This window comes from Plecotus auritus (genome assembly GCF_963455305.1).
Source record: "Plecotus auritus genome assembly, chromosome: 1".
NCBI classification, from domain to species: Eukaryota; Metazoa; Chordata; class Mammalia; order Chiroptera; family Vespertilionidae; genus Plecotus; species Plecotus auritus.
This window is the reverse complement of record NC_137770.1, coordinates 233,231,900-233,253,488: the sequence shown is the minus strand read 5'-3', so window position 1 is coordinate 233,253,488 and position 21,589 is coordinate 233,231,900. Positions and strand designations below refer to the sequence as shown.

The following is a 21,589-nucleotide window of genomic DNA, read 5'->3' as shown; positions in this document are numbered from 1 at the left end:
ATGTTAAGTTTGCAATTACTAAAAACACTTGAACCAGTTTGTTGGGAAACTGTGTTACTAGCATGGTCTCATGGCCTGGATACCATTGTTTGTGACCCTTCATTTATTTACTTACCGTGCATGTTCTCAAAACCCGTAACTGGTAATTGTAGCTCTTATTAAATTGAACACATGGTGGTGGGCAGACCAGATAGGAAAGAAATGTGCCTGGCCTTTGTGTTTCCAGTGTTTGGCACAGTCCCTGCTTCTGTTTATTGAATTTAGAGTTTTAGATAGTTTTTTTATGGGTAATGAGTTTCTCTCTTTTAGGTTACTAAATTTAGGTTTTTAATTTAACCATTTGAAATGTGTAGTCCTCTGATAGTGATGGTATTTGAATTTGCAATTTTAAAAAACTTGCTTATCAAGAAACCCAAAGATAAAATCTCACAGGGGCTGAATGAGGGAGGCTTGAGGATGTCAGTGAGGGACTCTTGGGTGGCAGATGGGTGAAATTTCAGTACCAAGAGTGAGACCGAGCCCAGTGCATTCTCCTCCAAATAGGACGAAGTGCCTCCCTAATTTAGAAATGAATGTGTATTTTTCCAGGCTGCCCTTGAAGTATGCAGAACATTTTTACAGGAAGATAAAGGTGAAGGAGTCATTATGGTGACAGACCCTCCTTTTGGTGGCTTGGTTAAACCTCTGGCTGTTACATTCAAGAAGTTAATTGCTATGTGGAAAAAAGGTCAAAGTCAAGGTGTGTAATTTATTACTTACTTCAAAGTAAACATGTATCTGTGTATTTACTTTCTGTCAAATCAGATCTTGGTGAATCAGAGCCCTAAAATATACTGTATATGCCATTGTTTCTGGTCTTTTTTAAAAGCAGGCTTATTTGATAATGTGGCATATTTTATCATCATATACGCTTTGTATTGTCCTAAACATGCGTTTTTAAAAGGGCTTGTAGATAATTTTTTTCTTATGGGAATAAAGGGACATGAAGAATAGCAGTAAATTGTCTTCTTTTTTTTTTTCAGTAAATACAGGTATGTACTTTAAAATATATATTGTTCTACTAAATCCCATAGTTGTTTATATGGAAAATAATGCTAAAATAAATAATACTACAAAAATAAACTGTGTTTGTGTACTCACGTCTACTTTTGCCCACCCTATATTTACTGAAGGGCCATGAACCAGGTGCTAGAAATAGAGTAGTGACCAAGTCAGCCACATAGCTCTGCCCTCATGCACCTTACATTCCCTGCTCCTAAAGTCTCACCCAGGACTCTGAGATGGCACCGATCTCTGGCCCAAAGTGCCAAGTCATGCCTAGATTTGGGTGGGAAAGTCAGACACCCAGGGGCCTGCCAGTGATTATCAGTGACACAGATACCTGGCCCTAGCGGTGGAGGAATGGCTGAGGGTTATTATTCAGTTTCAGGTGGCTTAGGACTTCCAAGTATTTCATACAGTGATCTAATTAGTTTGTACAATAATTTTTTAATTTCCAGTTTACAAGTTGATAAATTGTAAGAGCATTAGGAGTTTGTGATCAAGTTTCTCAGTCAATTGTGCTACATAAATAGTGTGCTTTGGGGGACGGAATGTAAACGGAATCTAAAATATGACTCATAGTGTTAAGTATTCCATTTATTTTCAGTTCTTAAGTCACTTATCGGAGTGTATAAAGTCTGTATTATTGGGGAAGCAATAAAGAGCTTTGTGGGCTTGAATTCCAATTCTGCCACTTATCAGCTGCGTGGACTTGAACCAATGACTTAAATCTTGTGGCTGTATTTTCTTCTTCTGTAAAATGGGATTATTAATATCTAACTCTAGAGCAGCCGTGGGCAAACTACGGACGCGGGCCGGATCCGGCCCGTTTGGCTGTTCTATCCGGCCCGCGGAGCCGAAAGAGCCGAGGGTTCTCTTGCTCTCCCCTCCGCTCCTTTACTTTGAATTTATATTAGTTCACACAAACACTCCATCCATGCTTTTGTTCCGGCCCTCCGGTCCAGTTTAAGAACCCATTGTGGCCCTCGAGTCAAAAAGTTTGTCCACCCCTGCTCTAGAGGTTATTATACGGAGACAGTATATAGAACGTACCTAGCATTGTGTTCAGCCTATATATTATATATATATAATAGCTGTGTACCTGCCTCTCATAAAAATCAATTTTATATTCCACTTTTTTGGTAACATCTCTACCTTTACATATACTATTATGATATTCATGTTAGGATTGCTTCATACGTGCAGCTGTGTTTAGATACAGGAGAACGTTTCCATTGCCTTTGTGAGAGGTCTGACTGTACATGGTGCTCTGGTAGACAGTCCTTCCTTTTGTATGATTGAACTGTATTGAATGATTGTAGTTCCTTCTAATGCCAGAAGCTTTCCAGTTATAGCTGTTATATTTTTTTCTTTAATATCAGTTCTTATTTTCTTTCTCCTTTTTTGTGATCCATTAGGTAACAATCACAAAGAACTACCTATTTTCTGGATTTTTCCCTATTTTTTTGAATCACGAATTTGTCAGTTTTTTCCAAGCTTCCACATGCTGGACTACCAGGTATAGTAAATATTCTCTCTTCTGGCATGGTTGGAGAGTGTATTTTCAGCTTAAATAGATATCCTGATAAGACTATCCATTGGTTTTAGTAAATGAAAATACTATAAATTGTGTGAAATACAAATCCAGTGGTATCTAAGTGTCTGTTGTCCCTAGGGTGCTTATTTAAAATATGGATTTTTAGGTAGCAAAATAAACCTACTAAAGCAATATCAGAGGGTGGAGCCCTACAAAGAAACAAAACAAAACAAAACATTTTACTAAGCTTCCCAGGTGGTTCTGAAGTGCAGCTGGGTTTTAAACCAGCTAACCTAATCTTCTATCATTACCGGAAGATTTCATAGCACCCCATGATCATCATAATGCAGTGGCTTTTTTCTGGTTAGAGGTTATAGAGAAGTAAGTAGCTTCTTCTGGTGTGTAGTCTGCCATGAACACTCCATTGTGCAACTGCGAGGATGTCAGGATGTCTAAGGGGAGAGGTATGCCTGAGGTCGTGGGGCATCAGAGAGCAGAGATGCTGAGGTCTGTTTGTGAGTGAATGTGCAGATTCAGGGAGGAATTGATTAGACCTCCTTCACATCTCTGCCCAAGGCCCTGGAAACCTGCCTTAGGTGAGAATAGAGGCCAGAGGCCTCGGTAGCGCCACCCTCCCCTCAACCTGGTCTTCTGCTTTAATGTCCATTTTCCTGTGTTCATGTCCTTGAGTTCTGAAGTGAACCCATTGTCAGCACTAGTATGTGTGGTCACCCATTGGGCACTGCTTCCTCTTTTGTAATGATCTTTTTCTTTTTTAATTTATTTAATTTTTATTGATTTCAGAGAGAGGAGAGGGAGAGAGGGAGAAACATCAATGATGAGAGAAAATCATTGATTGGCTGCCTTCTATTGGGGATCAAGCCCGCAACCCAGGCATGTGACCTGACCGGGAAGCGAACCGTGACCTCCTGGTTCATGGGTCAATGCTCAACCACTGGGCCACACCAGCTAGGCTATAATATTTTTCTGTTTGAGTTTTCTGAATAATTGATTATCCTCTAATTAAGGTTTTTCATCTTTTAATTGTAAATGTCTTCACTAGTTATTCCAAGCTAGCAGTAGGTTCTAATCTTTCTAGTCTTGAAGACATACCATTACAAAAATTATGTAGACGTTCTGAAAGGAGTAGTGTTACTAAAAACGAGGGGACAGATCCTACCTGTGATTTCACCCCAAATAGCAAATATAATTTTGAAGTATTCACTTCCAGTCTCTTTTAAAAGCAGTTTACATATTTGTAATCATAACAGATGAATTTGAATTTTGTTTTCTTCACTGTCTTATATAAATGTACATTTTAAAATGTAGCTACATAATTTTTATGCTTTTAATAACTTGAAATTATTTCATTGACAGGCTGTGTTATCATTCTCTTCTTTTTGGACTTACAGGTTGCTTCTACTTTTAAGGTGCTATAAATAACCCTGCCATTGACATCTTTTATTCATATAATTTTCTCCCATATTTTACATAACTTCCTTAGAATTCCAAAACTAAAATGGAATTCTAAAAATTACATTATTAAATTTAATAGACATTTTGATGACTATTGGACCATATTAACTGGTTCCTTTCCAAAAGTGTATAACACAAGCCATTTTAACCTTGACTTTTTGAGCTCTGCTACAGACAAAATCCACATCACAATTCTCCTCAGAGGTGGTTTTCTTTCCTTTTTAAGGCACCCAGTTTTCTGTTTCCTGTCTGAGGGATGCTTCTAATATTGACATTTACAATGCAGGGATAGCTGACATATCCTGAAGATGTTAACTAAATAAACTAGTTCCCGTTTCCAGGAACACCTGCTGCCTTCCACAGTGAATCATTATCTAGTACAATGCTTGGCACATAGTAGGTGCCCTACATGCTGAATAAAAAATGAATTAAAAAGTTAGCATGAACTCGGGATTTGAAAAGGAACTGAGTTTTAATCCTGGTTCTGCCCGTCTCTAGCAAGGTGCATGTTATCTAACTCTCTGATGCTTATCTTACCTGATAAATAAGGATAGTAATACTCTGTCTCATAAGGTCTTATGAATTATATGAGATCAGACATCAAAAAGGCTTAGCCTAGCCAGTGGTTGGCAAACCGCGGCTCGCGAGCCACATGCGGCTCTTTGGCCCCTTGAGTGTGGCTCTTCCACAAAATACCACGGCCTGGGCACGTCTATTTTGAAGAAGTGGTGTTAGAAGAAGTTTAAGTTTAAAAAATTTGGTTCTCAAAAGAAATTTCAATCGTTGTACTGTTGATATTTGGCTCTGTTGACTAATGAGTTTGCCGACCACTGGCCGAGGCCCTAAAACGGAGCAAATGTAAAGGTTATTGCTATCAGCATTGTCGGAACCATCACTGTCATTGTCGTAGCCAGCACTATATCGTCATCACACAGATAGTCCCAAGGTGGGGGTAAAACTTTCTTCAGGTCCTCTTTTATACAGTCTCTGAGACATTAAAATTGCAAAATACAGGTTTCTCAGAAAACTGTTTCATCTATTGTGGACAAGCGTTTGAAATGATGAGGAGGTAAAGGCAGATCCAGAATAAAGTGATGAGAAAATTTAATGGACAGTAACCCATTATTGTTTAGACAGCCTGTGTAACTAGGAAAGATCTTTTGGAAATATTGGAGTTTAGTTTTGAGAAATAGTTTCAAGATCCAAGGTTATTGGATATAATTATGTAATTCATTGTATTAGTGAAATAAGTTCTAATTAGGTCATGTATATTGGACAGGGTGAAAAGCAGTCTTTTCAATAAAGAGAAAGCCAACTTTTTAAAAGAAAATTGAGAATAGTATTTATGAAACAAATCAAATATTTTTTATAATGTCTACTAAAATAAGACTACTGCTCATGATATGCTCAGTTGGAGAAACTGATTTCACCATATCTCCTCGTGCAGCAATTTCAACCTTTTTCACCTCATGGCACACATAAACTAATTACTAAAATTTTGCAGCACACCAAAAAATACATCACATTTTTTGCCAATCTGACAAAAAAATATAGGTTTAATTTTTATTCATTCACACCAGGCAGCTATTGTTGTTGGCAGTTGTCAACACAACACTTTTTAAATTGACAATCTAAGGAGAAAGAGGTCAGTGCCCCTGACTAAATAGTCAGGTATCACATGCTTTACAAATTCTTGTGGCACAGTGGTTGAAAATCTCCGTCCTGGCCCTGGGCAGTTTGGCTCAGTGGGTAGAGCGTCGGCCTGCAGACTGAAGGATACCAGGTTTGACTCTGGTCACGGGCACATACCTCGGTTGTAGGCTCCTCCCCAGCGACCATTCGATGTGTTTATTTCTCTCTGTCTTTCCCTCTCTCTTCCACTCTCTCTAAAAAATCAATGGAAAAATATTCTTGGGTGAGGATTAAAAAAGAAAAGAAATTCTCTGTCCTGGTGGATTTAACCATTTTTGTTGTACCTCCCCTTTCATGATTTTTCTACCTTTGTTTTTGAAAACGTATCTGGACTTATCGTCATCATCATCATCATCATCCTTTCTGGGCCTTTTACTTTCTTTTCTTTCTTTTGTTACTTCACCCTCATTTGGTGGTAATTCTTTTTCGTTTGTGTTAGCCACCTTTATCAAATACAAACTTGGAAATCTCCTCTTCTCCTTCCCAGACTTTTCCCAGAGATCTTGATTAGGCCTTCTTCCTGATGTTGCCGGAGATGATTATAAGCCCTCAAACCACAATGCAGTAAAAACCCCAAAATCACTACATCTTTTTCTAAGATACTTTTCAGGTGAGAGGAAAGTGGAGATGCTGCACATCTTCATAAAATGTAAATTATGTAGACTCTTCTATGAGAAAGCACTTGATGAGTGCAGAATAAAATAGTTATCAAAGACCTAGGAAATGGAGTGCTTTATTAAGGGTAGATTAGAGAGGAAGGATGTGATAATGAAAAGAAATTCTGATTTAGTCAGAAGTTTGACTTCTAGCGCTGCCTTTTAGAGGCTGTTTAGTCTTGGGAGAAGTCATTTTATCTTTCCAGGTCTCCATTTCCTTACCTTATGAAATAAAATAAATGATTGAACCAGAAAGGGGCGGGCAGATAAGTTTCACTTTTAGTGCTAATCCTGATAAATTAATTAGTAGTGACTTTCTGGAGAATTTGTTGAGAATACCAGGCTCAGTGGATAGAGCAGTGTGGCTGATGAGTGACGTCTGGTCCCAGGGTCAGGGTCAGGGTCAAGCACTGATGGCATTCAGGGCTTGTATTTACCATATCTGAACTAGGTCCTCTCACTTACCTTCCACCTGGACATGCTATATGATCTCTTATTTCTACCTAATCTGAGATATTTGTCTGGATTGATAAAAGTAGAGCTCTTTGCTTTTTTTCTTTCACGCTGTCTTTTAAAAAATCATCCCATATAGAGAACTGTATTTTTTAAGTCTAGTTTCATGTTTAGGAATGAAGATATTTTGATAGGAATTTCTGAGGTATGATTGTAAAAAGATGGCAACTGAAATTCTTAAGACTTGATATACGATTTGGAGTGGCAAGGGGATAATGTATATATACAGGGTGAGCAGAAGTAGGTTTACAGTCGTGAGTATGCGAAACAGTTTATTCTTGTATTATTATTTATTAATTACTAGAGGCCCGGTGCATGACATTTGTGCAGGGGGGTGGGGGAGGGTTCCTCAGCCCTGCCTGCTCCCTCTCACAGTCTGGCCTGCGCCCTCACACAGTCCGAGGGGGTCCTTAGCGCTGCCATGGAGGCAGGAGAGGCTCCTGCCACCACCGCTGCGCTCACCAGCCGTGAGCCCGGCTCCTGGCTGAGTGGTGCTCCCCCTGTGGGAGCGTACTGACCACCAGGGGGCAGCTCCTGCATTGAGCATCTGCCCCCGGTGGTCAGTGCACGTCATAGCGACTGGTTGTTCCCCTGGTTGGTTGATTTGCTTATTAGCCTTTTGTTATATAGGATTGTATTATTTTCCATACAGGCGATTATAAACCTATTTTTGCCCCATGCTTTATATAGTAATTTTAAATGAGGTTACTTGGGATATGGAGAATATGAGTAAAAGACCTATAGCTGTGATCCAAGTTGGTTGATAGAGCTGAAGAGTTAGTTCACTTGGGATCCTTCCAATTTTCCTGAATTAAACAAAACATAGTCCTGAGGGAGTTATGAACATATAAGTACTCTGTTTTATTTCATCTTTGTTTCCCAGCATGATGCATGGAGCATAGTAGGTGCAAGATAAATGTTGGTGGACTTGAATGTCTTGGTTTCCCTATAACTAGTTTTAGTCTCACATTACAGAAGAAATTTGTGTAGAGATAAAATTAAAAGTTAGGAAGTGCAGAGATTTTGTGCTTTCCCTCATTTCTATACAGTACTTCATCACATTAATCAGTTCCATGGGAGAAATTTTCTATTTGAAAGTGCCTCTCATCATCATTGTGAGTGAAATGTCAGGGATAATGATGGGAAAATGGTGTATCAGCTCTGCCACTAGTGATATGCAATTTGCAAAATTGTGTTTGCTTTACAGCGCTTCCATAGGAGGTTTATTTGTGTGGATGAAGCTATGAAATATGGATGTATGTTAGAGGTACATTAATTTATCCTAGCAGCATGCATTTTACATACCATATGTTTATAGTTAATTAGCACAACAAACCCGCATTTAAAAATAATAATAATCTCAATTAGGTTATGCAAAATCAAGCAATCAACCACCTTCCTGACACATATATTCTCCTACTCCTTGGGTAACCATAAAGAAATTGTTCTTTTTTTCCCTTTTCTCCCATCTGCTATCTATTATATTGCATGGAATATTCCATTTGCTAGAACTCTTCATAAGATTCTCTTGGGAAGAATTGTTTTTCCTTTTGACGTTCAAAATATCTTTGTTGAATTTAATAAGGTGCCATATATTTATTGAGTACAAAGAGGAGTGCAATGGGGAAAATTATGGATTTAAATAATTTTAAAAGAAAACTGAAGGTACTATTTTAAGGTGATTTAGAAGTAAAATCTACTTTTATATCTTAGACTCTAATAGGTAACGTATATTCATAGACTTTTAAAATTGGAAAGAAACAGATGTAACGTATGCTAACTTGCCAGCTTAATAATCCTCTCCACTAAATTCATGACAAGTAGTCATCTATCCTCACTTGAATGCTTTCAGTGAGCGAAGTCCTACAGTCTTACACAACTCAATTTATTGAATAGCTCTAATTGTTAGAAAATTTTCTCATATTGAGATAAAATATGCTCCCCATTAACTTCTTACTAGTAGTCCTGCTTCTGTTCTCAGAAGCAATAAGGGATAAGCCTAATTTCTATTCCACATGACACCCCTTCAGTTATAAAGTAGCTATCAGATTTTCCCAGTCTTCCTTTTCTGAACAAACACCCCCCAATATGTTAAATTCTAAATCCTATTCATTCCATTACTTTCATTGGAAATGAGCAGGTTTTATTAATGTCTCTCTTAAAATGTAGTGACTGAATGTGGGGCTTCAGATGTGATCTAATTTATCCTTGCAGGCGAGCTGGGAGCTGGTGCCAGCTTTTGCCCAGTTACGCCAGGCTGTGGACTCGTCATACTGACAGCTGACAGAACCTCCAGGGCTCTTTTCCACACTGTCCCTTGTTTAGCTGGGCCTCCTCATCCTGTGTTTATTTTTCCCCACTGCTGAAGCTTGTTAATCAGTCTTCCTAAATTTGTCCACCTGTAAGTCCGGTAGGCACTGGCAGGGCCACAGAGAGAGCTTAGGACTTTTCTTTTAAAGGTTTATCTTTCCATTGTCATCAGTTCCTTACAATTTTGTGATTTGCTTATTAAATAGTTAGATTGCAAGCCAGTTTTGTTGTAAATACTTAAATTTTTTTTATTTATATGTATTTTTAATCTTTACTCCAGAATATATTTTTATTGATTTTTAGGGAGAGAAGGGAGGGGAGAGAGAGAAATATTGATGTGAGACACATCGATCAGTTGCCTCCCCTATGTGCCCGACCAGAGATTAAACCTGCAGCCTGGGTATGTGCCCTGACAGGGACTCCAACCCTCAACCTTTTGGTGTATGGGAGGACGCTCCAGTCAGCTGAGCCACCTGGCCAAGGTTGTTGTAAATTCATAAGTGTATTCTTGTGTAGAATCTAAACAATTCATTACAACTTAGTATTTGAAAGTTGTGATCTATCATATTTACCTCATAAAAATCTCATGGTATTATTGTGGATACTCTAAAGCACTGGTTCTCAAACTTTAGTGTGCAGGAGGGCTTGTTAAAAATACAGATTGCTGGGTTTTACTAGATTCTAGATGGGACAAGAACTTGCATTCCTAACAAGATCCCAGATAATGATGTTGCTGATCCAGACACCACACTGAGAATTACTGACCTAAAAAAAGATGGACTAAGTGGCCCAGTGGACCCATAGAAGGTTTAAATCAAACTGAAAATGTATGTGGATAATAGAGAGGTTGGAGGAGGGATGGGATCAAGAAGCTAATAGAAATCATATTTGTTCGTTTCAATTTACTTTCAGGATAATCAGCTTAAATTGGAAGTTTAGTTAGGGATCTTGAGAAGAGTTAATGTTTGAAATAGTTATTATGGGGAAAACTGCTTTCAGGAATCTCTCTCTTCATTGCTGTCTGTCTCTCTCTACCATATGCCAGGCCCTGAAATCAGTGTTTTACATATATTATCTCATTTAACCTTCACAATATCGCTTAGGTGAAAATTACGCACAGTGGCTTAAGGTCACGTAGCAAGTGAGCAGCAGAGCCACTGTCTGCCCTCCACACCTGTGCTCTGTCAAACAGAGAGTGATGGAGGGCCACACTGAGGCCGTACTGAGAACTGGTGGGCTGAAAACGGACATGTGAATTTCACACAAAATGAAAAGCCCCAACCAAGCTGGCACATCACTTCAAAGGTGGAATTTTTTTAATGCCAAAAATGAAATTACTTGAAAAGATTGGTTTTTTAATTACAGTTTACATTCAATGTTATTTTATATTAGTCTCAGGTGTACAGCATAATGGTTAGACAATCATGTACTTTACGTAGTGCCCCCCCCCCCCACCTTCCTGATATTTCCCATACCCACCTGGCACTATACATAGTTATTACAGTACTAGAGACCCAGTGCACGAAATTCATGCATGGGGGGGGGTCCCATTAGCCCAGATTGCAAGAGGGTGCAGGCCAGGCTGAGGGACCCCACCGGTGCACGATCGGGGCCAGGGAGGGACACGGGAGGTTGGCCAGCCGGGGAGGGACTGCAGGAGGGCTCCAGGGTGTGTCTGGCCTGTCTTGCTCAGTCCTGATTGGCTGGACCCCAGCAGCAAGCTAACTTGCCAGTTGGAGCATCTACCCCCTTGGTGGTCAGTGCATGTCATAGCTACTGGTCATCGGGTCTACTGTCTGCCCCCTGGTGGTCAATGTACATCATAGCGACTGGTCAACCAGTCAACTGTCTGCCCCCTGGTGTCAGTGCACGTCATAGGGAGTGGTTGAGGAGTCTTAGCATATCATTAGCATATTATGCTTTGATTGGTTGTATGGCCGACCGGATGATCAGACACTTAGCATAGTAGGTTTTTATTACATGGGATTATTGACTATACTAGAGGCCCGATGCACGAAATTTGTGTAAGAGTAGGCCTTCTTTCCCCCAGCTGCTGGCACCCAGGACCTGGGCTTCCCTCGCAGCCCCAGCTTCATCCAAAAGGTTGTCCGGAAGGACATCCAGTCTAATTAGCATATTATGCGTTTATTATTATAGATTCCCTATGCTGTACTTCATGTCCCCATGACTATTTTGAGACTACCAATTTGTACTTATTACAAAATCTAAATTCTTAATTAAATAATAGCCTTTCTTGTAAAGTCTATTGTATTGGATAAAGGATCAGAGTTGTTCTCAATGTTAGGCAATGTGAATTTGTCATAACAAATTTTACTGTTGTTATAATGAAATTTCACTGCCATAGAGGCCTTCCTGAAGCTGCTCATTAGTAAGTAAACTCTTGCTTTTAAGAATTTCTTATTAATACTTTAACCTGTATCTTGGCATCAGCTTGTTCATTTATTGGTTAAAGAATTTTAAGGAATATTGACTCATTTGAATAAATTTTCTTTTTCCATTTTTTTAAAACTTTCTAGGTAGATTATGATAATCATGCACTTTATAAACATGGAAAGACAGGTCGGAAACAGTCTCCTGTGCGTATTTTCACCAATATTCCACCCAACAAAATAATCCTTCCTGTGGAAGAAGGGTATAGGTAAGATCATAGTGGGACCTTGAAATTCATGTCACTGAGTATCAGTTCCATATACCTAACATTAAAATGCTTTTAATATTGACTCGTGGTTCTGTTACTTTTAACTGTGACCCATAATTTTGTATTCAATAAAATTTAGATTATACCCAGTTTTTGTAATGAGTGCCTTGCAAACTTTTATCTACTCTGTGAATTTCAATAAGTATATGCAGCTAATTTCTCCAAGTCTTTCTTTCCTCTGTAGGTTTTGTCCTCTGTGTCAACGATATGTTTCTCTAGAGAATCAACACTGTGAGCACTGTAATTCGTGCACATCCAAGGTATAAGTTTTTTTGAATACATTTTTATTCAACTATATTAGCTTTATCTTACTAGTTCTCATTACATTTAATGTTATTTTGTTAATGTAATTTGTGTTAATATGTTATCATTTATTAATTATACTTGAATGCAGCATTTTATTTCTAATTATAAAGTACAACAGGTTTAAAAAAAAATACTTAAACAAATAAGAGAGTCCTGGAGCAAAGTAAGCCTGAAACATTGCTGGAGGCACAAATGACAGAGCTGAAGCTGCCCTACCTCAGGCACATCCTGAGAAGGCAGGGTCCCGTGGAAAAACAATAATGTTGGGAAAATAAGGCATCAGGAAAAGAGGAAGATCAAATATGAGATTGACTCCATAAAGCAGCGGTCGCCAACCTTTCCGACCTCACGGACCACCAGTGGTCCGCGGACTACCGGTTGGCGACCGCTGCTCCAAAGGTTTCCTTGAAATTAAGCCATAGGCATGAGTTCTTAGGAAATGAGCAGGGCTGTTGAGGACAGAACATTGTAGACATCCCTCATTCAAGGGGTTGCCAGGAGTGGAGCCAACTCCACAGCATGTAACACAGTTAACTTTGTCATCATCATAATTACTTGAAGTTATTTTTATATGGTACTGTATGGCTGCTAAAATTATTACTGTTTAAAATAAGGCACTAAATTTTGTTAAGCATACAGAATTATGATGTTTCAAATAAGGCATTGAAGTATTAGATACCATCACTGTTCTGGTGAAGTTATAATTAATAACATGTCCTGGAGGAAGGACTCCATGGGACAGACCTCCTCTTTATTTTTAGGAATCACCCTTGAGTTGCTCTGTTATTTTAAACTAGAGGCCCAATGCATGAAATTCCTGCAAGAGTAGGCCTTCCTTCCCCCAGCTGCCAGCACCAGCTTCCCTCCGACACCCAGGACCTGGGCTTCCCTCTGCCCGCTGGCAGGCACCTGGGACCCGGGCTTCCTTTGCAACCCCGGCTTCGTCCAGAAGGTCGTTCGGTTTAATTAGCGTATTACGCTTTTATTATTATAGATAAATCTACTCAGAAAGAACATGTGAAGTTTAGTTTGGCCGATAAGCATATATTATTCTTCAAAGGAAAGAGGATATATATTTATAACTAATAGAAAGTACATTTTTCATAACTTTATAATTTTATTACTGGTTATACTAGTTTTTAATTTTGTTAACATATCTGATGACGTATATTTTCAATTCTTTTAGAAGTTATCTGTATTTTTCATCTTAAAAAATGATGCCCAAAGCGTAAAAGTGCAAAATGTGGAAAGTAAAACTTTATTATAGAGATGCACACATAGTGGTAAACAAACAAAAGCAAGGAAGTGACCCTCACAAAAGCCAGACTAGGTGTCACTACGCTGGGGAAGGAGGAAGCTGGGTTGGCAAGGGGCACGTGGGGAACTGTCCAGGAGGCTGATTGTGTTCTGTTCCCTGACCTATTGGGTTCATAAGTGGTTACTTTATAGTCTCAGTAAACTGGAAATACGTGTTTTATGCACTTTTCTAGGTATGTTTTATTTCACAGTTTTAAAATCACCCAAATAGTAACCTATCATCTCTATCTTTCTAAATTATATAGTTCTCAGATATGAATTTTATTAAGGATTATGCCAGATTGACACATAAAAATTATGAATCATTAATTCTCTTGAAATTTTCATTGGGTCCTTGCTTATGCAGATGGGGTTGCTTGATCTGGAGTGGACTTTCAAGATCATTTAGAGAAATCCCTCCAGTTGTAGAGTTAAGGAAATTGGGCCCATCAATGAGACATTGAGTAGAGTGGAGATATGCATATGTTAAAATCAAAGTATGTAATTTTGAAGCTTAGGAAAGTGAGAAATAGGAATTAATAATTTACGCAGATTTTAATAAGACATTTTAATTTTTAATTGTGGGACTTGATTTTTAATGACAAATTAAATATAATTTAAAATTTGTTTTTGTAGGATGGCAGGAAATGGAACCATTGCTTTCTCTGCAAAAAGTGTGTAAAGCCTTGTAAGTATTTAGACTTAGTGTTTGAGATCCTGTGAAAACAGTTGATTTTTTCTTCATCTAGATAGGATTTGTATGTAACTGCATTTATAAAAGAAAAAATCACTATAGAGACCTGTATTAATTTGCTTACTTTTTAATTTTTATAATTACCAAAGTGTACGTTCTCTACTTCATAGAGAGCCATGACTACTAACCTCTTTCCGTGTGCCACTGGATTTGGCTTGTTTTAATAGGGCTTTGTGTCACGCAGCCAGCCCCTGTGTGTCAGTGGCTCTAAGGTCACATGACTCACTAGAGAAGGACTAAATTTGTTGCCATGTCTCAGACAGAAGTTAGCTGATTTATAAGGGATTCCAGCCTCTTAAATTTAGGCTCTTTAGTGAAATTATAACCAGCTATGCAAACCTGTGACAGTAATTGAAGTAAACACTATTCATGGTTCTCTATCATAAAGATTAATCAAATGAAAAATTGCATTAAACGAACCTCTTCTAAAACTCCATTTTTATTTTACAGCCTGGACCCACTGTAGCATTTGCAATCACTGTGCTCTTCCCGGTCATTCTTGCGAGGGCCCTAGAGACGGCTGCTTCATTTGCGGTGAATTAGATCACAAACGTACTACTTGTCCTAGCATCTCTGCAGCTACGACAGTTAGCAAGTTAGTTGAATTCTTTTGTTTACTAGAAGAAAAGTTTCCTTGTGTGACTTATACAGAGTAATCCACAAAAGTGTGCAATAATTGGAAGATTCAAAAGTGTTAAAGTAATTGTATTGTTTGCATGGATGGGGGAAGGAGGATATGAAGATGAGTCCAAGAGCTTAGAATTTTATAGGTAAGACATGAAAATAACAGAATATAAGTTAGAAAGTAACTAACTTTATATCTCCTGTGGTTAGTGTGAGATTATAATTTATGGGGTGAGAGTTCAGGCTTTATTGAAGGATCTGCTGTTTAAGTCAGGACAGACTGGCTATAGACACATGGTAGTGGGTAAAGCTGGAGCAGGAATTTCAGAGGCAGTGAAATGTATGATTCCACAGTGGACAAACTGGAAGATGAAGTTATTTCTTTAAAGTATATGAGATTTCAAGAAAAATATTTGGGCATATTTCATATTTAAATATTTAAAGTTTAATTTTTACCTTTTTTTGTTATAATTTCTCTTCTCTCACCAATATTTGGTGTTGGTTATTACGCAGAGCAAAGTCATACCAATGACAATGGCATACTTAGAAAAACCATTGCTATTTCAACTGTGCCAACTTGAATGATTATACTTTTTTTTAAATTAAAAGGGATGATAGGTATTGAGTCCTCTTGTTTTATTGATATGAAGATCAGATAGCCAAGTTTAACATTACACAAAAATTGAGATCAGGATCAAAGTTTGAGCTATCAGATGACTTGTGATTAAAAAATATCTATTGCCCTGGCTGTGTAGCTCAGTTGGTTAGACCAGTGGTCGGCAAACTGCGGCTCGTGAGCCACATGCGGCTCTTTGGCCCCTTGAGTGTGGCTCTTCCACAAAATACCACGGCCTGGGCGAGTCTATTTTGAAGAAGTGGTGTTAGAAGAAGTTTAAGTTTAAAAAATTTGGCTCTCAAAAGAAATTTCAATCGTTGTACTGTTGATATTTGGCTCTGTTGACTAATGAGTTTGCTGACCACTGGGTTAGACCATCATCCCATATACCAAAAGACTGCAGATTCAATTTCCAGTGAGGGTACATACCTAGGTTGCAGGTTCCATCCCCAGTCAGGGCACGTGCAGGAGGCAACTGATCGATGTTTCTGTCTCACATCAATGTTTCCCTCTCTCTATTCCTTCCTCTGTCTCTCTCAAATCAATAAAAATAGCCCAGCTGGCGTTGCTCAGTGGTTGAGTGTTAACCTGTGAATCAGGAGGTCATGGTTCAGTTCCTGGTCAGGGCACATGCCTGGGTTACGGGCTTGATCCCCAGAGTGGGGCGTGCAGGAGGCAGCCAATCAATGATTCTCTCTCATCATTGATGTTTCTAACTCTCCCGCTCCCTTCCTCTCTGAAATCAATAAAAATATATTGTAAAAAGTAAAAATAAAATGAAATCAATAAAAACATGTCCTTGAGCAAGGATTAAAAAAAGAAAAAAGTTATCTATTAGTAATAGAAGTATCCAATTCTTTGGTACCTATGATAATACTAGTGACCTGGTACATGGATTCATGCACATTGAAAGGAAATTAATTAGAAGAACTATTTCAATATCACTGTTTGCCCTTTCTCTATAATAGAAGTGTCAACCAAATTCATGATTGACAATGACAGATTGAAACACATGGGTGCGATTGTCACCAGTGAGAGTGTTATATGTATCGTGCATGCATGAATCAACTTAGCCTTTTAAATATATAGAATAAACTTGTTTAATTAGAGCTGCTTTCTGATTTAGCTAAACTTTTTCCAGCCCAGTGAAGCACCCCAACTTCTCTTTCAGGTAATTGTCAGCAACAAGCAGTAAATATCAACACTAAGCAGATTATTGTAGATCACTCAGGGAGAACAAAGGGTAAAATATTTAACTGCAGCAGTGTTTGACTACATTCTGTGCAGTGAGAAAAACTGAAGTCATTTTCAAGGTCCACCATTTCTTCTTTTTAGTTGTGTCAAGTTTCTAAACTTTCTAAATCTCCGTTTTCTGGCTAACGAAAAGAAAATAAGATTCTACCAGGTCTCCTATCTACCTACTCCAGGACTTCTGTGAGGATCAAATGAGATGAGGCATGGGAAAATGCTTCACAGACATTTGGTTAAAGTGTAAAATGTTTGCACCTGGCTATAAAGCAAGTTGTGTTCCTGGGCTGAAGAAACTGCAAGGAGGCTAGTCACTAGGAAGAGGAAGCCAGGTGCTACTATGTGACGTCATTTCCCGGCGCCCTCAGAGACCGTTTCTGGGCTGGGCTGTGGGCCGAATTTGCGCCATGAGGTCTCGATAGCATCAGCTGTGATTTGGTAGGGTGTCACTCCCGGGTGGTCGTGGGGCCTGTGTCCCACTTGGGGGAAGCCGAGTGTTGCTTTGTCAGGGCCAGGTCTGTGGTGCGGTTTTTTTGTAAATAGCCAGTGTGTGTCACGACAGCTCCTGTGTTGAGCGTCTGCCCCCTGGTGGTCAGTGCGTGTCATAGCGACTGGTTGGACGATTGGAAGGACACTTAGACTATTAGCCTGTTATATATATATATTAGAGTTTTATTTATTTGTTAGTCATTGAAAATTATTTTGTTTCATTATTTTCCAGCCATTTGAATTCTGCCTACTATTTAAACTGTCTTTTTTATTTTTACCAAATTTACTTTAAATAATGATTTCCACTACGTGGATATGCTTTTTATTGATTCTAGAGAGAGGAGGAGAGAGGGGGAGGGAGAGGAAAAAATAAATCTATTAGTTGCCTTCCGTGATTAAACTGCAATCTGGGTTTGTGCCCTGACTCCAAATTGATTCCTCGACCTTTCGGTACACGGGACAATGCTCCAACCAACTGAGTCACACTGGCCAGGGCTGTGGTATTTTTTAAATTAGTTAAAGAGGTGTATTGAAGAATTTTACAAAATATTTTTCCTTAGGAATCTTTCAAAATAGAATACAACCTAATGAACTATTGGTCTGGGATTGTTGCACTATTTACAGTGTAATTCTGATTGCAAACAGGAGTTAGTAACATGCTCAGCCTTTGATTCTGTGATCTTAGGATCCATGGAAACTGAATTTGCATTTTGGTAATATATTGCAGGCTCTTCATTGGTTCTAAAATAGCCCTGGCTAGTCTATTTGGTAGTAAGTAATACATTGTTTTCATTGAAGGAAACCATCTTGTATCTTTTAGTACTACATTTTATCAAGTTTAATTCAAAGAGCAAATCCCTTAAGATGTGGTACTTACTTTTCTCAGAGAAAACTGCTAACTGAACTCCTGTTAACAGTGTTCTTGGGGAGAAACCAAGATGGCGGCATAGGTAAACACCTAAACTGCTGCCTCGCACAACAATATCAAAACTACAACTAAAAGACAAAACGGACACCATCCAGAACCACAGGAAAGCTGGCTGAGTGGAAATTCTACAACTAGAAGGAAAAAGAAAAGCACACGGAGACTCAGAGGAGCTGCAAAAGGCTGAAGTATGGAGACTTGCAAGCGGAGAGGACGGGCGGCTGAGAGCGCGGCTGGCTTTCTAAAGCAGGAGGGAGAAGGAAGCTCTTGACTGCACTGAACTCCAGTCCCGGGCGAGATGCTGGGAACCCAGACTCATTCGGGGGGAAACTGGACTGTCAGAAAAAGAGAAAGCACACTGAGACTCAGGAGCTGCGGAAGGCAGAGGTCCGGAGGCGCGCGTGCACAGAGAGGACTGACTGCTGAATGTACGGGAGGCTGAGTGCACGGCTGGCTTTCTAAAGTGGGAGGGAGACTGAAGCTCCCGACTGCACTGAACTCCAGTTCCGGGCAAGTTTCTGGGAAGCCCGACTCCTTCAGGGATAAACTGGACAGTCCGGCAGCAGGTGAAACTCGAGGGCGGCTTTCTCTCAGAGGTGCTTGCAGCGATTACCAAGGGACACTGAGACCCAGGGGCCTCATAGGGCAGGGCTTACGGGAAGCCAAGGCTGTCTGCTCTGCCCTGAAACTCCGCTCCATCCAAGCTGAGCACAGAGGCTTTTGCAATTTTGCAAGTCTTGTCTCATAAGAGTGTCTCCAGCACAGAAGTTCTCCCAGCATAGACACAGCTGATCCTCACAGCCAGTTGGCCTGGAGGTCAATTCCTCCCAGTGGTACCAACAACAATCAAGACTTAACTACAACAAGGCTGAGCACACAGTCCACAAAGGGGTGCTCAAGTAACTGGGGAGGCTGAGCCACTGTGCCCTAGAGGACACCTATCATACAAAGCTACTCTACCAACTCAGGGAAGCAGTGAAAATGTGGAGACGAAGAAACATCACAAATGAAAGAAATGGAGGAAAACAAACGACTGGATATAGAGTTCAAAACCACAGTTATAAAGTTTTTCAAGAATTTCCTAGAAAAGGCCGATAAATTTAGTGAGACCCTTGAGGATATGAAAAAGGACCAACTAGAAATTAAACATACACTGACTGAAATAAAAAATATTATACAGAGACCTAACAGCAGACTAGAGGACTGCAAGAATCAAGTCAAAGAGTTGAAATACAAAGAAACATAAAACACTCAGCCAGAAAAGCAAAAAGAAAAAAGAATCCAAACACTTGAAGATAGTGTAAGGAGCCTCTGGGACAACCTCAAGCGTACCAACATCCGAATTATGGGGGTGCCAGAAGAAGAGAGAGCAAGATACTGAAAACCTATTTGAAGAAATAATGACCGAAAATTTCCCCCACTTGGGGAAAGAAATAGACTTACAAGTCCAGGAAGCGCAGAGAACCACAAACAAAAGGAATCCAAAGAGGACCACACCAAGACACATCATAATTAAAATGCCAAGAGCAAAAGACAAAGAGAATATTAAAAGCAGCAAGAGAAAAACAGTTACCTACAAGGGAGCACCCATACGACTGTCAGCTGATTTCTCAACAGAAACTATGCAGGCCAGACGGGAGTGGCAAGAAATATTCAAAGTGATGAATAGCAAGAACCTACAACCAAGATTACTCTACCCAGCAAAGCTATCATTCAGAATTGAAGGTCAGATAAAGAGCTTCACAGATAAGAAAAAGCTAAAGGAGTTCATCACCACCAAACCAGTATTATATGAAATGCTGAAAGGTATTCTTTAAGAAGAGGAAAAAGAAGAAAAAGGTAAAGATAAAAGTTATGAACAACAAATACATGTCTATCAACAAGTGAATCTAAAAATCAAGTGAATAAAAAATCTGATGAACAGAATAAACTGGTGAATATAATAGAATCAGGGGCATAGAAAGGGAGTGGACTGACAATTCTCGGGGGGAAAAGGGTGTGGGGGGTGCTGGAAGAGACTGGACAAAAATCGTACACCTATGGATGAGGACAGTGGGGGTAAGGGCAGAGGGTGGTGTGGGAACCGGGTGGAGCGGAGCTATGGGGGAAAAAAGAGGAACAATTGTAATCTGAACAATAAAGATTTATTAAATTAAAAAGTTATCTTAAGCTTTAAAAAAATTTTATAATGAAATTGAAAATGCAAACTTTTTTTACAATAGAAAAAATAATTTTAATAGCCTTTTTAGCATAAATTGCATAAAATATCTTTTCATCTTACATATTTTATAGCTGCTCGAATTAATTGGCTTTCCCTTAGTATTAATTTTCCTTTGGTTGTGAACTAGAATGATGCTGGCTCCCTCTTGTGGTTTAAGCTCACTTTATCAGTTATATAAATACCTATAATTTAGAGGACAAATACTAGGTCAATTTAATTTTAAGGAAAAATAAGATAATTAATTGATTTATGCTAATCACTTCATCACTGCTGAAAAAATTTATCTCTGGGAAGTTTTATTTATTCATATTACAAGTGAATATTTTCTTTCTGTTCTTGTGTACTATATTCTCTAGTGAAATCTGGTTCGTGTTTGGTTCTTCTTATAAGAGGATCAGCCAAAGAAAATTAGTTTAAATTTTACATACAGGCATGCATAGCTTCATTGACTTTGCCATTAAGAGGTTATACTTCATTAAATTTGCAAAATCATCACTTATCAGGACATCATCCTACTTTTTAAAATATGGCTGGAGGGAGAGGAGATTTATATAATAACATGCACAAAACGAAAAAAAAAATGATTGTTTTATTTGCTTTATAATCTGGTAGGATACCCCAGTCCATAGTGCAAAATCTATAAATATAAAAAAACTTAATTGTCAAGCAAAATTCTGAGAATAATAGTCATGTGGAGCTACTGATAATAGCTAATATTTATTTAGTGATTACTATATGCTTAGCCTTTTACACACCTAAATAATTTATAGTAGAGTATATTGTATTAAGGTAATTAACAGCACAGGTTCTAGAATCAAGCTCATTCTGCCACTTCCTCACTGGATGATTTCATAGCCTCAATTTCTTCCTCTAAAAAGTTGGGAAGGAAAGGGAAGGGTGATGTCTGCTTTGTCTCAGTCTCTCAGCTCCTTGAAGTCAAAGATTATGCCCACACTTCGCATATATGTTGAATGAACAAAAAGTGAGGCCTGAATTTGGTTCATTGGGGAATTATATATAGTTTATGAAGCTTCTTTCACAGGTTTTGGTCCTGGGAAGATCAAGAATAAGCTTCTTCCTGGGGTTTGTTGTAGTTTAGGAGGATGAATCTAACAGTTGATATTGCTGCATAGCCATGGGAAGGTTCCAGTCTGCCAGGGCTGGCA

The 21,589-nt window shown here is 38.9% G+C and overlaps 1 protein-coding gene across 1 annotated transcript in view; it reads left to right on the top strand.

Annotated features, from left to right (window-relative positions):
- Positions 1–21,589, top strand: part of ZCCHC4 (zinc finger CCHC-type containing 4) — a 43,931-nt gene that overhangs the window by 21,283 nt on the left and 1,059 nt on the right. The window contains 6 exon segments of the mRNA XM_080649627.1: positions 589–739; positions 2,460–2,560; positions 11,763–11,884; positions 12,129–12,204; positions 14,183–14,234; positions 14,751–14,895. Coding sequence (XP_080505753.1) covers positions 589–739; positions 2,460–2,560; positions 11,763–11,884; positions 12,129–12,204; positions 14,183–14,234; positions 14,751–14,895 — 647 coding nt within the window.